This window comes from Myotis daubentonii, chromosome 4 (genome assembly GCF_963259705.1).
Source record: "Myotis daubentonii chromosome 4, mMyoDau2.1, whole genome shotgun sequence".
Classification (NCBI taxonomy): Eukaryota; Metazoa; Chordata; class Mammalia; order Chiroptera; family Vespertilionidae; genus Myotis; species Myotis daubentonii.
Window position 1 is genome coordinate 25872370 of NC_081843.1, and position 14774 is coordinate 25887143.

General features: G+C 52.3%; 1 protein-coding gene across 4 annotated transcripts in view; it reads right to left on the bottom strand.

Annotated features, from left to right (window-relative positions):
* Nucleotides 1-14774, bottom strand: part of ABCC6 (ATP binding cassette subfamily C member 6) — a 50647-nt gene that overhangs the window by 25368 nt on the left and 10505 nt on the right. For all 4 annotated transcript variants that reach the window (XM_059693283.1, XM_059693282.1, XM_059693285.1 and 1 more), the window contains 5 exons: nt 10693-10902; nt 9836-10013; nt 6345-6506; nt 3208-3300; nt 1287-1490 (listed from right to left, as the gene is read on the bottom strand). In XM_059693283.1, coding sequence (XP_059549266.1) covers nt 1287-1490; nt 3208-3300; nt 6345-6506; nt 9836-10013; nt 10693-10902 — 847 coding nt within the window. The remainder of the gene's footprint in view (nt 1-1286; nt 1491-3207; nt 3301-6344; nt 6507-9835; nt 10014-10692; nt 10903-14774) is intronic.

Below are 14774 nucleotides of genomic sequence, written 5' to 3' on the forward strand. Positions count from 1 at the left end.
TCTGGATTCCAGGCATTGGGGGATACCACCATTCTCCATCGTGTAGAAGTTTGTGGTTCCAGATGTGGGTGGGACTTGTGATTTGAGAAACCCTTGGAAAATAGCAAGTCTGTGAAAGTAGTAAGTAGTGGCAGCACTTGAGGGCTCTAGGTATCAGTGGCATTTGTGGTTCTAGAAGTCGCTTGGTGTGACAGTTCAGTTCTAGATGCTGGTGATGTGTTGGCTCTAGAAGTCACTTGGTGTGATGGTTCAGTTCTAGATGCTGGTGATGTGTTGGTTCTAGAAGCCACTTGGTGTGACGGTTCAGTTCTAGAGGCTGGTGATGTGTTGGTTCTAGAAGCCACTTGGTGTGACGGTTCAGTTCTAGAGGCTGGTGATGTGTTGGTTCTAGAAGCCACTTGGTGTGACGGTTCAGTTCTAGAGGCTGGTGATGTGTTGGTTCTAGAAGCCACTTGGTGTGACGGTTCAGTTCTAGAGGCTGGTGATGTGTTGGTTCTAGAAGCCACTTGGTGTGACGGTTCAGTTCTAGAGGCTGGTGATGTGCTGGCTCTAGAAGTCACTTGGTGTGATGGTCACTTATGTGATGCTTAGTCAGAGTTGATCACTTTCACGGTCACTTGTCGTGATGGTGACTGAGTGATCCTTTGGGGGAGCCCTCGTGGTTCTAAGTGATGGCACTTGCAGTTCTGAGTGTTGTTTGTGTTGATGACATCTGGTGTCCTGGCAAATGGCCCCTGGGATTCTAGATCCTTCTGGACACAGTGGTTAAGGCCCACTTGTCACCAGCCTTGAATGTTTTATGGTTTGAATTTTATTCCGGACACAGCAGTGAGTCATGGTGGGTTTGACTGCAATGTTGTGATTGCAGTCAAAGCCATGCTTTAGAAGGCCAATCTGGCAGGAATTTGTGAAATCAACTGGAAAAAGACAGGACAGGCACTGTGCCCAGTGTGTGTTGGGGGTGGGGAGCAGGGGGCAGCAGGGTGAACTTGGGGTTCCATCTCTGCAGCTGCCTGCACTTGTCACCAATTCCCCACAGCAGTAGAAGCGACAATTTCGGAAGACTCGAACTTTCAGGAGAACGACAGGCCTTCCCCAGACACTGCCGCATTCGGGGAATGATCTGACTGATTGGCTAATCAGCCGGGACCCCTGAGCGAGAGCAGGATCCAGGAAGGGCGGTCTGCAAAGAGGCTCCAGGATTCGAGGGCTCCACTTACCTCACCCCCCTCCCCCAACACCCTTCCCCCAGCCCACACTCTGCAGGGAGACCAGGGTGACGTCACCAGAAACGTGGACAGTTGGAAGGACACCAGAGACACAGAGAAGAGGAGTCCAGAGGTCCTCAGGGCGCCCAGCTCCTGGCCCCGGATGCGCAGGACTCTCTCCAGAAAGGCCCCCTCCCAGCCGTGGCACTTGACTGCCTTCATGTTTCGGAGGAGGCAGCTGGTGAGCCGTGCCCGGGAGTCCTTCTGCCTCATTTGCTCTTCCTGGGACCAGAGGGGAGAGAGAGGAGAGCACAGGGACAAGTCTAGAGCTTTCCTTCCCAGTAGCCACACCACCCCTTCAGCAAATCCTGCTGATTCAAACCAGGCCCCAAGCTGTCTGCCTCTCAGCATCTGCGTCCCCACAGTCCTGGCCCAAGCCCCGTCATCTCCCTTTGTCCCCCTGCTTCTGCCTTCCTCACAGGGGATGCTGTACCATAACCAAGGAGGCCCCGATGCGCTGGAAACAGAGGCGGGGACCTGAACCGGCCGACACGGTGCCACCGGGAAGGCTTCCTGGAGGTGGGGGTGACATATGAGCTACGGTGGGTGGGTGGGCAGGGGAAGATGGAGGGGACAGCATGACTTGGAGGACATCCAGTGAGGTCAGAGGAGGGTGTGTGTGTGGCGGGGGCGGGGGGGGTGGACTAAGAAGGAGAGGTGGCCTGGATCATGCTGGGACTAGGAGGTCAGGCAGTGGAGGTGGGGCCACTGGGTTTCACCTTTGAGGGGCATCGTTAGAGGGGCAGCTGTGTGGACCATGTCTTAGAGGAGGCCAGACAGCACCCTCCCTCCCTCTCTCCCTCCCTCCCACCCTCCCTCCCTCCCTTTTTCCCTCCCTCCCTCCCACCCTCCCTCCCTTTTTTTCCTTCTTCTTCCTCCCTCCCTCCCCCCTTGCTTCCAAGAATGTATTTTTTAAATATATTTTTATTGATTTCAGAGAGGAAGGGAGAGGGACAGAGAGAAACATCAATGATGAGAGAGAAAATCATCAATCGGCTGCCTCCTGCACGTCCCCTACTAGGGATAGAGCCCACAACCCCTGGCCATGTGCCCTGGACCAGAATCAAACCCAGGACCCTTCAGTTCACAGGCCGATGCTCTATCCACTGAGCCAAACCGGCTCGGGCTCCAAGAATGTATTGGACACCTATGACAGCGTATTCTAAAAGCTGAGACTGCATCAACGAGCATTCCCTACTCCTGGGAAACTTTCATTAGGACACAGATAGACAATAAATGGAAGAACTAGGTGTGTCCTAGGGCAGGTTAGGTGACGAGAGCTATGGAATGAAACAGCACAGGCCACGGAGCCGAGCTGCAGGAGGGGGAGGGGCTGCCCAGACTTCAGGGAGGGGAGGGAGGAGACCTGACCCCTGGATGAGGGTGTTCAGGCACAGGGCACAGCCAGTGCAAAGGCCCTGTGGCAGGAGCTGGGCAGGTTTGAGGATCCCAGGGAGGGCACGAGCAAGGGGCAGGAGGTGATGAGGCCACCTCACAGGGGGCAGAGGGCCACGGCAGGGTCTTGGCTTTGACTCTGAGGGAAATGGGAGGGAGGCCCCCCTGGCTGGTGTGTGAAGAGGCCTAGGTGGGGGTGAGGCCAGAAGTGGGGACTCCACAGGGGGGGCGGGGTCCCTGCAGCGACCTAGGTGAGAGACAGTGGAGTTGGAGAGGCTGGGTATGGAGGAGGAACATTCTGGATGCAATTTCAACCAAAGGAGCTGACGCCTGGGATGTGAGTGAAAGAGAGGCGTGAACACCAGCCCGGAGTTATTTGTGGCCTGGATGCTGGAGGGACAGAGCTGCCATCCACCGAGATGGGGGCCGTGGGGACACGGGTCCGAGTGGCTGAAAGGCTCAGACCATGGCCGGCAATGCCAGGCGCACCCCCTCCCCCATTCCCCTGCAGGCCCTCCTCCCATTTCCCTGTCAATGACCAAACCTGATAGTGGTTCCTCTTCTTGGTGATGAAGAAATTCAGAGGGAGGAGGCTCAGGAAGACAGTGACGGCGGTGAGGGCAGAGGGTCCTAGAAGCTGGAGACAGAGGGAGGAGGTCACGAGATTCCTGCAGGAGCTCAGCTGTAGACTCGGAGGGACCTGGTCAGCACCAGCGGCTGGGGTTGGAGGCTCACACTTGGTTCTGAAGGCAGGGGGGTGGCAGGGGGTCTGGTGAGGGCAGCTAGCGGGTCATGGAGACCAGGATCATGGGACAGACACCTAGAAGGAGACACCTTGTACATGAGGGGGAAGAAAAGACGTACTGCACACAACGGGGGGGGGGGGGGGGGGCGGGGCGAGGTGCACCTGGTCAGGATGGCGAAGTCAGACCTCTGGGATCGGGATTTGGGTTCAAATCCTGACTCTGACACTCACCAGTGTGGCCTTGGGCACATGACTTACCCTCCCTAAGAAGCAGTTTCCTCATCTGTAAAATGGGAATAGAGCTGTGCCCACATCTAAGCTAAGTGCTCGAGTCATACAATCCATTATCACCCGAGTCTTCATTTCACAAGGGTTGCCAGACTTAGCAAATAAACATAGAGGACACCTGCCCGGTTACATGAGGATTTCAGATACAGAGTGAATACGTTTTTAGTATAAGGTGGTCCCATGGGATATTTGGGACATCCTTATACTAAGAAATTATTCAGTGTATCTAAAATGTATATTTAACTGGACACCTGTGTTTTGTCTGGCCGTCCCCACCCCCACCCCCAGCTCTGTGACTTTGGGACAGTTGCGTTCCCTTTCAGCTCTGGTTTCTCCACAGGGAAAATGGGGGGGGGGGGGCGGAGTAGAAGGAATGATCTGTAAGTGGCTGTGCCTTTTTTGAGATTCCTTCTGAGCTCATTTGGGCCCATTCTCTAGACAAGCCTCACCCTCCCTCCAGCCTGGGGGCCTTGGTTTCTCCTATTAGCCAAAAAATAGTTTTGGAAATTCCCCTGACGACCAAACCAGCCAGTTTGTTTCATTTATGTAGCAATAGTGCCACCCAGTGGCTAAATAGACAAGTGCCAGAAGGCAAATGCCAGCCGTCAGAGCCAGTGTTGGGAAAATACTAAAACGTTGATAGAAGGTCAAACACTCTCTGATAAAATGGTATCAATTGGCAAAAATGCTACACATGCTAACTATTGCCACCCCAATGCCTACCCCTCCTTAACTAGGATCTCAGGGTGATCCTCTGAGCAGGCCAGGAAGTGATGGGTGTGTTGCCTGTAGGTTCACTTGGGTCATGGGTCGGCCTACTCAGTTGCCTTGTATTTCTCTGTGTCCTCCTCCCCCTCCCCATATTCCTATCACAACAGCTAACATCTATGTAGTGCACATCAGGAACTGTTTGAAGTGCCCTATGTGTACTTGATAAGGACCTACTGTGTGCTAGGCCTGGAATACCAGGTACCAAGTCAGAAAGGTTCTGGCCCCTGCCCTACAGGTCTGTGGAAACCGAAGTAGGGGACCAGTAATGATGATAGCACACAGTAGGTGGCATTTGGGACTATTCCACACTCACTCACAACCAATATGCCACTGGACACCCACCCAGGGTCCTACCAACTATGGCACATGGCCCAGGGCCCTCCACTTGCTTTCATATAGCCTGTGAGTTGTACAAAAAAAAAAAAAAAAAAAGTAATGGTTTTTACATTTTTAAGTGGTTGAAAAAATGAAAAGAAAAATAATATTTAGGGATGTGTGAAAATTACACAAAATTCAAATTTCAGTGTTCCTAATCAGGCCCCCTGGAGCTCCGCCTTGTCTCCCTGCTTAGTGTTGTCTGCGGCCGCTTTGGCATTCGAAGGGCAGAGTTGAATAGTTTTGAGAGCGACCACATGGAATCCAACGTCTAAAATAGTTACAATTTGGTCCTTCACAGAAAAGAGTGTGAACCTTGCACCTGGAGCCGAGCTGGAGGAAGATCTTCAGATGAACTGCCCCACCTCCGCCTCCTTGCATAATTAATAATATGAGCCGATGCCTGCAGAATACAGCTGTGTGCCAGGCCCTGTCTAAGTGCACACAGGCATCAGCTCAGTTCAGACTCAACATCAAGGCCAGGGGCACTGTTGTTTACTATGATTCTCACCTTACAGACGAGGAAATGGGGCACCGACGGGCTGTTCCATTTGTACAAGGTTTATAAGTGGCAAGTAGTAAAAGCAGGCTTTGAACCCAGGCAGTCCCACTCCAAGGTCTGTGATTTTAATTAAAAGAAAGAAAGAGAGAGAGAGAGAGAGAGAGAGAGAGAGAGAGAGAGAGAGAGAGAGGAAGGAAAGAAGGAAGGGAAAGAAAAAAAGAAGAAAGAAAGGAAGGAAGGAAGGAAGGAAGGAAGGAAGGAAGGAAGGAAGGAAGGAAAGAAGGAAGGAAGGAAGGAAGGAAGAAAGAAAGAAAGAAAGAAAGAAAGAAAGAAAGAAAGAAAGAAAGAAAGAAAGAAAGAAAGAAAGAAAATCCTATACCACAAACTAGATGAAAGGAAGTTTGAGAAACTGATTTAAAATCAGGTTTTTTTTTTGCCACGGGGTCACTTTATGGTTTTTGAAAACCAGGTAGCAAATTCTTTCCCCTAAAATGTTTTGCCTTTTTTGCTGCTGGTGCTGGTGCGCCAGTGTTACTAGTAACTTCAAGCAGGCTTAATCTGTCTCCTCGCTACCCCAGTACCCAGATAGCGTACCCAAGAGGCGTCAGTGTCGTCATTATCATCAGTATTTTACAGATGAGGAAACCGAGGCCCAGAGAGGATGAGCATCCTGCCCAAGGTCAAGGAAAGGCCATCCTTGTCTAAGACTTTGCTCATTTTAGCCCACAGTGTGCAGATGGAGACAGGAATAAGGGAAGAGAAGGAGGAGGAGGAGGAGGAGGAGGAGGAGGAGGAGGAGGAGGAGGAGGAGGAGGAGGAGGAGGAGGAAGAGGAGGAGGAAGAGGAGGAGGAGGAGGAGGAGGAGGAGGAGGAGGAGGAGGAGGAGGAGGAGGAGGAGGAGGAAGAGGAGGAGGAAGAGGAGGAGGAGGAGGAGGAGGAGGAGGAGGAGGAGGAGGAGGTAGGATTCAGCTCAGATCCCAGCGCCCTCTGCCCAGCACACCTGCCAGAGATAAACAAAGCAGACGATGATCCAAACGAGCGGCAGCCACAGCCCATTGACGTAGACGACGCTCTCCGTCAGCCGCTGCACGTCCACAGACACCAGGTTGACCACGTCCCCAACTGCGCTGGTCTTTTTGGAGCCGCTGGACAGAGCCAGGACCTGGGTAAGGCAGGAGGAAGGAGACCTGAATCTGAGGGAAAGTCTGGCGATGGGGGTGGGGGGAAGGCAGGGAGGCCCCAGGCGCAGGGAGGGGGGTGGGGTCTGGGTCTAAGACTGATCCTGGCTGATTGAGGCAGATTCCTTCAGCACCTGAGCCTCCGTTCACTCATCTCTAACGTGAGCTAATAAAAATCCCTAAGCCAATCTCCTAAGGCAGTGTGATGGTGAACCGTTTGAGCTCGGCGTGTCAGCATTTGGAAAAACCCTAACTTAACTCTGGTGCCGTGTCACATACAGAAATTTTTTGATATTTGCAACCATAGCAAAACAAAGACTTATATTTTTGATATTTATTTTATATATTTAAATGCCATTGAACAAAGAAAAATCAACCAAAAAAGATGAGTTCGCGTGTCACCTCTGACACGCGTGTCATAGGTTCACCATCACTGTCCTAGGGCCTTTGTGAGAATCCAGGGAGATGACAAAGAGGAAAATACTCTGAAATCCCTAAAGCGTTGGAGCCATGATAGTCCATCACAAAATACATGAAAACCTTGGATTTGTGACGGCAGTGTGGCCATTCGCTGAGTGCTAACCATGTCGCAGGCACTGTGTTCAATACACAGTGTCACCATTTTCTGTGATGAACACATCACACAGTTGCATGGGGCGGGTACTGCCCTATTTCAGTTTCAAATGCCACGAATAAAACCCTCTCTGTTTGTGTATCATGAAGCAAAAAAAATCAATGCCCATTAAATCAAGATGTAAGGCATCTTGATTTCAGAAGTATTTTTAAAAAGTGAGACTAGAATCAAAGACATACAGAATTACTAACCCCATTTTACAGCTTAGGAAACTGAGGCACAGAGAAATTGACCACCTTGCCCAAAGTCGGAGAGCTTGTAAGTGACTAGGCTAGGATTTGAATCCAGGATAAGCAAGTTATGACCCGGGCTCAACAGGCATTTAACGTGCCTCTCAAATACCAACCTGGTTCTCTGGCAGCCTGGAAATTCGCCCTAACCCTGGGCCACAGCAGCCCCCTTCCTGCCTGTTGAATGCTCAGTGTTATGTATGAGGAAAGAAGTGAGGGGATGAAGGAATAAACTGGGAATGACTGAGGGTAGAAATTCTCCCAAAAGTCTTTGAGTCGTTACTGAGCACCTACTCTGTGCCTCACACTGAGCCGGGTACTGAGAATGTAGCTGTGGACAACGGAGGGAATGGGGCTGGCTCCCCTGGGAGTGGAGTTTGAGCTGGGGAACAAGATTACGTCAAGGCTTCCATAGCTCTTTCCTTCATGGCAGTTATGACGAGTGCCACGAAAAAATGTTTTAAATCCAGGTTTTATTATTCAGGGAAGTCAAGGCCCACACATCAGGAGACGACTGTCATTGACAAGATAGTGTTGATACTCCTAGATCTCAAGAGGAGAGGGTGGCCATCCTGGGAGGGGCCCCTCAGGGAAGCACCAGGTTGGGTGGAGGGAGGCGGGCAGAAGCCTGTACTGTGGTTGTCACAGGAAGGAAGGCCCGGCAGGGCAAGCAGGCTGAGGGCCGGCTTCCTTCAACAATCCCAGCAGGCTCTGGGGGGCGTGGGAGCCCTGCCTAGCTGTCTGGCCCTGGAGTGAACGGGGCAGGGTGTGTGTGTGTGTGTGTGTGTGTGGAGAGAGTGTCCCAGAAAGTGAGAGCCCCATCCATGGGGGTTGGGGGGTGGGCTCTGGGTTCAGTGGTTTGCGTATTAAATGTGTGCTCTCAGGTGAGTCGTTTACTTTCTCTAGGAATTGGCAGCCCCTCCAGGATCAATAAAGCCCCAGATGTCAAAACACTAGATGTAGCCCTGGCAGGTAGGAGTGTGGTTAGAACATCAGCCTTGCATCTAAGGCAGTGGTTCTCAACCTTCTGGCCCTTTCAATACATTTCCTCCTGTTGTGACCCAACCATGAAATTATTTTCGTTGCTACTTCATAACTGTAATGTTCTACTGTTATGAATCGTAATGTAAATATCTGATATGCAGGATGGTCTTAGGCCACCCCTGTGAAAGGGTCGTTCGACTGCCAAAGGGGTCGCGACTCACAGGTTGAGAACCGCTGATCTAAGGGTTTCATTCCAGTCAAGGGCAGGTCGATCCCTGATCCCGGTCGGGGTGAGTGCAGGAGGCAACCAATTGATGTGTCTCTCTCATATCTATGTTTCTCTCTCTCTCTCTCTCCTTCTCCCCTTCCTCCCTCCCTTCCACTCTCTCTAAAAATCAATGGGAAAAATGTCCTCAGGTGAGAAGTAACAACAACAACAAAAAAGACAAAACAAAACACCAGCTGCGGAAAATAAGATGACACAGTTCCTAGGGCAGCTCAGAGAGGAGAGTGAGGGGTCTGGCCTCGCCCTGAGATGAGGAGGGCCTTCCTTGCTCAGGGTGGGGAGTGGGACGGGCAATGCCCTTGGTTTTCCAATCCACCTCACTCAACACGTGGACTCACAAGACCGGCCCGGCCCCACGTGCGTAGCTCCGGTGTGCTCAGGGGGCATGGGTCTGAAACACAGCAGCAGGGCAGCATCAAAGCCACCCTCGTGGCCACCAAGGAGCCGTTCCCTTTACCCGCCTCCTTCCTCAGGCGGCAGCTCAGGTATGAGAAGGAGACTCACAGGGGGCAGCATCACCCTGGCTCAGACGCTCCAGGCCCCACAGGAGCCAGTGTTTCTTATGGCATCAGTCTTGTGGGGGTCCTTCCAGGGTCCTCCAAAGGGACAAGAGTCACTGCACAGAGAGAAGCCCAGAGCTATGGCTTCCACCAGGTGTTCATAGTTCCCTAACGGAACTTCTAGGTCAGATGCAATGTACCAATGGGTCAGGGCTCATTTTTTACCGTAAGCCGTGCTGCCTGGTAACGTGGCTGTCAGTCCACTATTACCTAGTTTCTGCACTGACCAAAGGTTAGTCCTTTATCCTCATGAGGGAGTTGATTGCATAAAGGTTTGTCCAGGCAGCGGTAAGAGCAAGTGCAAAGGCCCTGGGGTGGGAGGGTGCTTGCTGTGTTTGTGGCTGGAGCGAGTGAGCAAGAGACGAAGAGGCATATGATGTGATGTGATGAGGTCACAAAGGTCCTAGGGTCAGATCATGCAGGGCCTTAGAGAAATAACCAAGGAGGTGCGAGTGCAGGGTAAGCAACTATTAACGGAGGAATGAATATGTTTTCAGGCACCGATGATATCAACAGTTCAGTGACGTGACCCCTCCTGCTTTCCTGGCTGGAGCATCTGCATGTAGGTCAGGACAGGATGAGGAGAAGGGAAAGGCCCGCGCCTCTCCCCACGGCTCACCTTTCTGTACACCAGGCCAGTGACGGCTGTTCGCAGCCTTATCTGCAGCACCTTGAGTCTGTACATGTGCTGCTGCTCGAACAGCGTTTGCAGGCAGGCGGCCAGGAACATCAGCACCGCGATCAGATAGCCCTTCCAGGCCGGGGCTGTGGCATCGCCAATGAACTCCAGGAAAAGGCTTGCGGGAGAAGGAGGGAGGAGGCAGAGCTGGTGAGAGAAGGCACCCGTGGGTGTTGCCTGTGCCCAAGCCTGGCCAGGTCTTGGAGGACCAGCTGGTGTGGCAGATTTTATTTTCAGAAGGGACTGTAATTATTTCCCCACTCTCTATGCTAATGTTCAAAGCGAGCTGCGGCAGCTCCGCTCAAGAGCAGTGACGTTTTTATCCCCACCTGTGGTGGGCTGAGTTGTACCCCACACAATTCCTGTGTTGAAGTCCAAACCCCCAGCACCTCAGAATGCAACTGCATAAGTTAAAGTGAGTCTGCCCCGGTGAGCCTTCATTCGGTATGATTGGTATCCTTATAAAAGAAAATTTGAACAGACTTGGGGTGCATGTGCACTAACTGAATTGCTCACCACATTATCGTAAGTAAATAAGTGGCTTAAAGCCCTTCACTTTTGGGGTGTTTTGTTATGCAGCAAAAGCTAACCGATACAGTCAGGTTAGTGGTCACTCACTGTCTCTCCCCAAGGTCAGTCACCTTCTCATTTGCTCTGGTCCTTCTCAGTGTCCTTTCGCCCACCCTCCACTTCCCTGAGCAGAGGTCTAGGTGGAGGCAGGAGAGCTAAAGCCCCGCCCCCCGCCCCCCACCCCAAGGACCGCCAACCGTAGCAAGGCACCCAAGGCTTGAACTCACCTGAGGAGCTTGGGGACAGTGAACCTGAAGACGTCACTGATGACAAGGCTGAGGGTCCCCAGGAGGAAGGTGGAGCGGAAGGCCTGCCAGAGGGCCCTCAGCAGCGGGCCCCTCACACTCGCTCTTGGCTGCAGGAAGGCCTCGGCCTCTGTGGGCTCCCCACCTCGGCGGAGGCTCCCTTTCCTCTTAAACACGGCTGCCGCAGTTTGCCTTAGGGGAGAAGGGACATGGCGCTGGGCCCTTGAGTGGACTGAGTATGTTTCCTCAAGTTCATGTGTTGGAATCCTAACCCCCAATGCAATGGTATTAGGGGATGGGGCCTTTGGGAGGTGCTAAATCCTGAGGTGGAGCCTTCATGAATGGGAGTAGTGACCTTATCAAAGATCCCAGAGAACGGCCTTGCCCCTTCTGCCATCTGAGGACACACAGAGGGGACAGTGTCTCTGAATGAGGAAGTGGCCCTTGCCAGACACCGAATTTGCTGGTGCCTTGATGTTGGACTCCCAGCCTCCAGAACTGTGAGACAACTTTGTTGTTTATAAACCACCCAGTCTGTGCTACTAGTACTTTGCTAGCGGCCCCAACGGATGAAGACAGTCCTTTTCCATATTTTCAGGGGTGGCAGCTGAGCTGTCAGCAGCAGGACCCAGCATTACAGGATTCGTTCTCAACCAGGGGGTGGGTGAGCACAGATCCGGCCTCCACTCCTCCCCTGATCTTCCTCATCCCCCAGATCACCCCTTCCTTATCCTCCAGATCACCCCCTTCCCAATCCCCCAGATCACCCCCTTCCCAATCCCCCAGATCACCCCCTTCCCAATCCCCCAGATCACCCCCTTCCTTATCCCCCAGATCACCCACTTCCTTATCCCCCAGATCACCCCCTTCCTTATCCCCCAGATCACCCACTTCCTCATCCCCCAGATCACCCCCTTCCTCATCCCCCAGATCACCCACTTCCTTATCCCCCAGATCATCCCCTTCCTAATCCCCCAGATCACCCCTTCCTTACCTCCCAGATCACCTACTTCCCAATCCCCCAGATCACCCCCTTCCCAATCCCCCAGATCACCCCCTTCCTTATCCCCCAGATCACCCCCTTCCTTATCCCCCAGATCATCCACTTCATAATCCCCCAGATCACCCCCTTCCCAATCCCCCAGATCACCCCCTTCCTTATCCCCCAGATCACCCACTTATGAGACAAACAGGCAGGTAGGGCGGAGTGGGCAGGAAGGCAGCCCCAAGATCTCATGGATGGTGATGGGACTGCACATGCTTTGCGCACCTAGTCTACGCACCAGGCACTTCCTAGGCCAGTGATGGCGAACCTTTTGAGCTCGGCGTGTCAGCATTTTGAAAAACCCTAACTTAACTCTGGTGCCGTGTCACATAAAGAAATTTTTTGATATTTGCAACCATAGTAAAACAAAGACTTATATTTTTGATATTTATTTTATATATTTAAATGCCATTTAACAAAGAAAAATCAATCAAAAAAATGAGTTCGCGTGTCACCTCTGACACACGTGTCATAGGTTTGCCATCACTGTGACCTAGTCCTTCTAAGAATCTGGCAAGCCAGGTGTTAAGCCCATTTCACAGATGAGGAAACTAAGGCTCAGAGAGTGAACTTGTCCGAGGGCACATAGCTGAGAAGTAAGAGAACTGGGATTTTATCCCAACTCTGCCTTCGGGCCCTCTTTGATCCAATATGCAGCCCTCCCTTCTTCCACAACAGCCCTTAGGTGGTTTAGACTGGTTTAGACTGGTTTAGAATCCTGCTGATATCCATGGGCCTGGCACTCCTTGTCTGTGTGACTCCACATATAGAAGCTCAGGCGCCCTGAAGCAAAATGAGCCCGGCCTTGGTCATAACCCGGGGCCACAGGGAGAGCTAGGGTGGCAGAGGGGGAGGCGGGAAAGTCAGAGGACCCCTCCTGAGGCAGGCATTCCTCAGTCATAGGGAGAGGCTGGTTGGTGGTGATGCAGCTGCTGACAGCCAGCTGCTGTGTGACTTTGGGCAGACCGCTCCCCTCTCTGTACTTCTGTGTCCTTGTGTGTGATGGAGCTAGTCTCTCTCTCTCTCTGCGTCCCCTCCAATTCTGACAAACTATGGGGTTATCATTAATATCAATGCCCACGTACAGAGCTTGAACCCAGGACCAGGCACTGGGATCTGTCCTGTACATGCCCGATTGCACCAACTCCTCTCAACTTCCCTGCCTGCCGGCTATCACAGGCTCCCCACTTTACTTAAGAGAAGACTGAGGCTCAGAGAGGTGGTGACAGCTGCCCGAGCTCACACAGCAAGGACAGAGCAGGGATCTGAGCCCAGATCTCCATCCATGGTTTACACCGCGCCTCTTTATGGTCCTCACCACCCACCAAAAAGGAAAAAAAAGAAGACCGTGGCGAGCGTAGGTTGCCAGACTTTCTCTGACCAGGTCAAGGCCTTGTCCCCCATGCCTGGCCTCGCTTGCTGTTTGGTTTGGCATCTCGGAGGGTTGTGGCTTGGCCTTTGTCACTGAGCTGTGCATGACCTGCCACGTGCATTTGGTATTTGGGTCTCAAATTACAAAAGGATGTCATCTCCCTGCGGAGGCCTTTCCCAACCACCCTTCCCCATCTGATTCCATCCTTTCATGATGAGCCTTCACAGCCAAGCTGACTCTCTCCAACTCTCTCCTTTACTTATTGGTCTTGTTAGACCTCAAGATGGGGAGACTTTTGGCTTTTTCCCCCAGTAACTAGTTCAGCTCCGGAACGTAGTAGGCACTGAGTTAACACTTGCCAAATGACTGGGGGGGCGGGGGGGATAGATTAGCTGTGATGTGTGCAAAGGGCCTAACAGAAGTGCCTGGTGCATAAGATTATAAAGATTTTTGGAAGGAAAAAAGGAAGGACTCAGGTAACTTGGTTTGGTGGACTGAACTTGGCCTTGGAGCCAGGGGACTGAGGTCAAATGCTAGCTCTGTCTCCTGCCCTCTGAGCCTCAGTGTTTCTGAGTGGGCAAAGAGATGACTGTGAAGGCTTCCTCCGGCTGGGTGTACTGCTCGTCCTCTTCTAGCTGCTTGCCCCAGAGCTCCGAGTCAATGTGGTCAGCCTGCAGGCTGTAGCCAACTTCCTCTGCTCCAGGGGGCTTCACTTTTCTTCCAGGAAAGCCTCTAGACTGGTGTGTAGCCTTTGGTCTCTGGACCAAAGGTGTATTTGTGCAGGACTTGCATACGACCACATGGTGAGGCAAGAGTGTGAGTGAGTGGCCAGGTTTGAGTCAGGGGAGACAAAAGGGAGTGGTGGAGACTGTGGCAAGCTGAAGAGCACCTGCCCTCTCTAAGGGGTCAACCCCCACCCAGATCCACTCTCCTGTTCCATGCAGGGCTGTGACCCAGCATCACCCGTCTACTTTAAGAGAGATCAGAATTCCAGATTCTTAGGCGACATCTCTAGTGTTTTAAATGTTGGCAACTTATAAAAACAAAACAAAACCCCAAAGCACAACATTCCACCATGTGGGCCAAGTCTACCTTGGAAACCTGACCTGGCCAGTAGGTAGCACCTGCTGACCTCTCAGGATGACAGCCTCTTCCTCCAAAAGTTGCAACATATTTCAGACCTAAAACCAAAGTTCCCTCTGTGTGTCATCAGTCAGCTCGGAACATGACGGAGCTGGGTCCTTGTATAACCACGCCTTCCTCCTTTCTTTCTGCCCACTGTTTATGGGTCCTCAGCCTGCCCTGGGGAATGTTTCCATCCACCAGCTCCAGTGTTCCCGTGTTCTCATGCTGGCAAGGGAAGCCAGAGCAGTGAGACACCAGGGCTTTTGTGAATGAATTCTGCCCCTCAAAGGTAGTTTAAGAGTGGAGGGGAAGTTCAGCAAGTACTATTCCTGGTGTGTGAGAGAGAGCTGCTGCTTCGATTTGCCCATATACTCACCCCTTTTTGAGAAACCCACCCCCTTCCTTTGGGGAGCAGTTCCTCCTCTCCCCTCCCCTCTTTGTATGACTCTCAAGGAACCACCAATAATAGGGCCCACCCCCTAGCCATGCGAGTGGCCCCACATGAGCCAGCCAATCCCAATT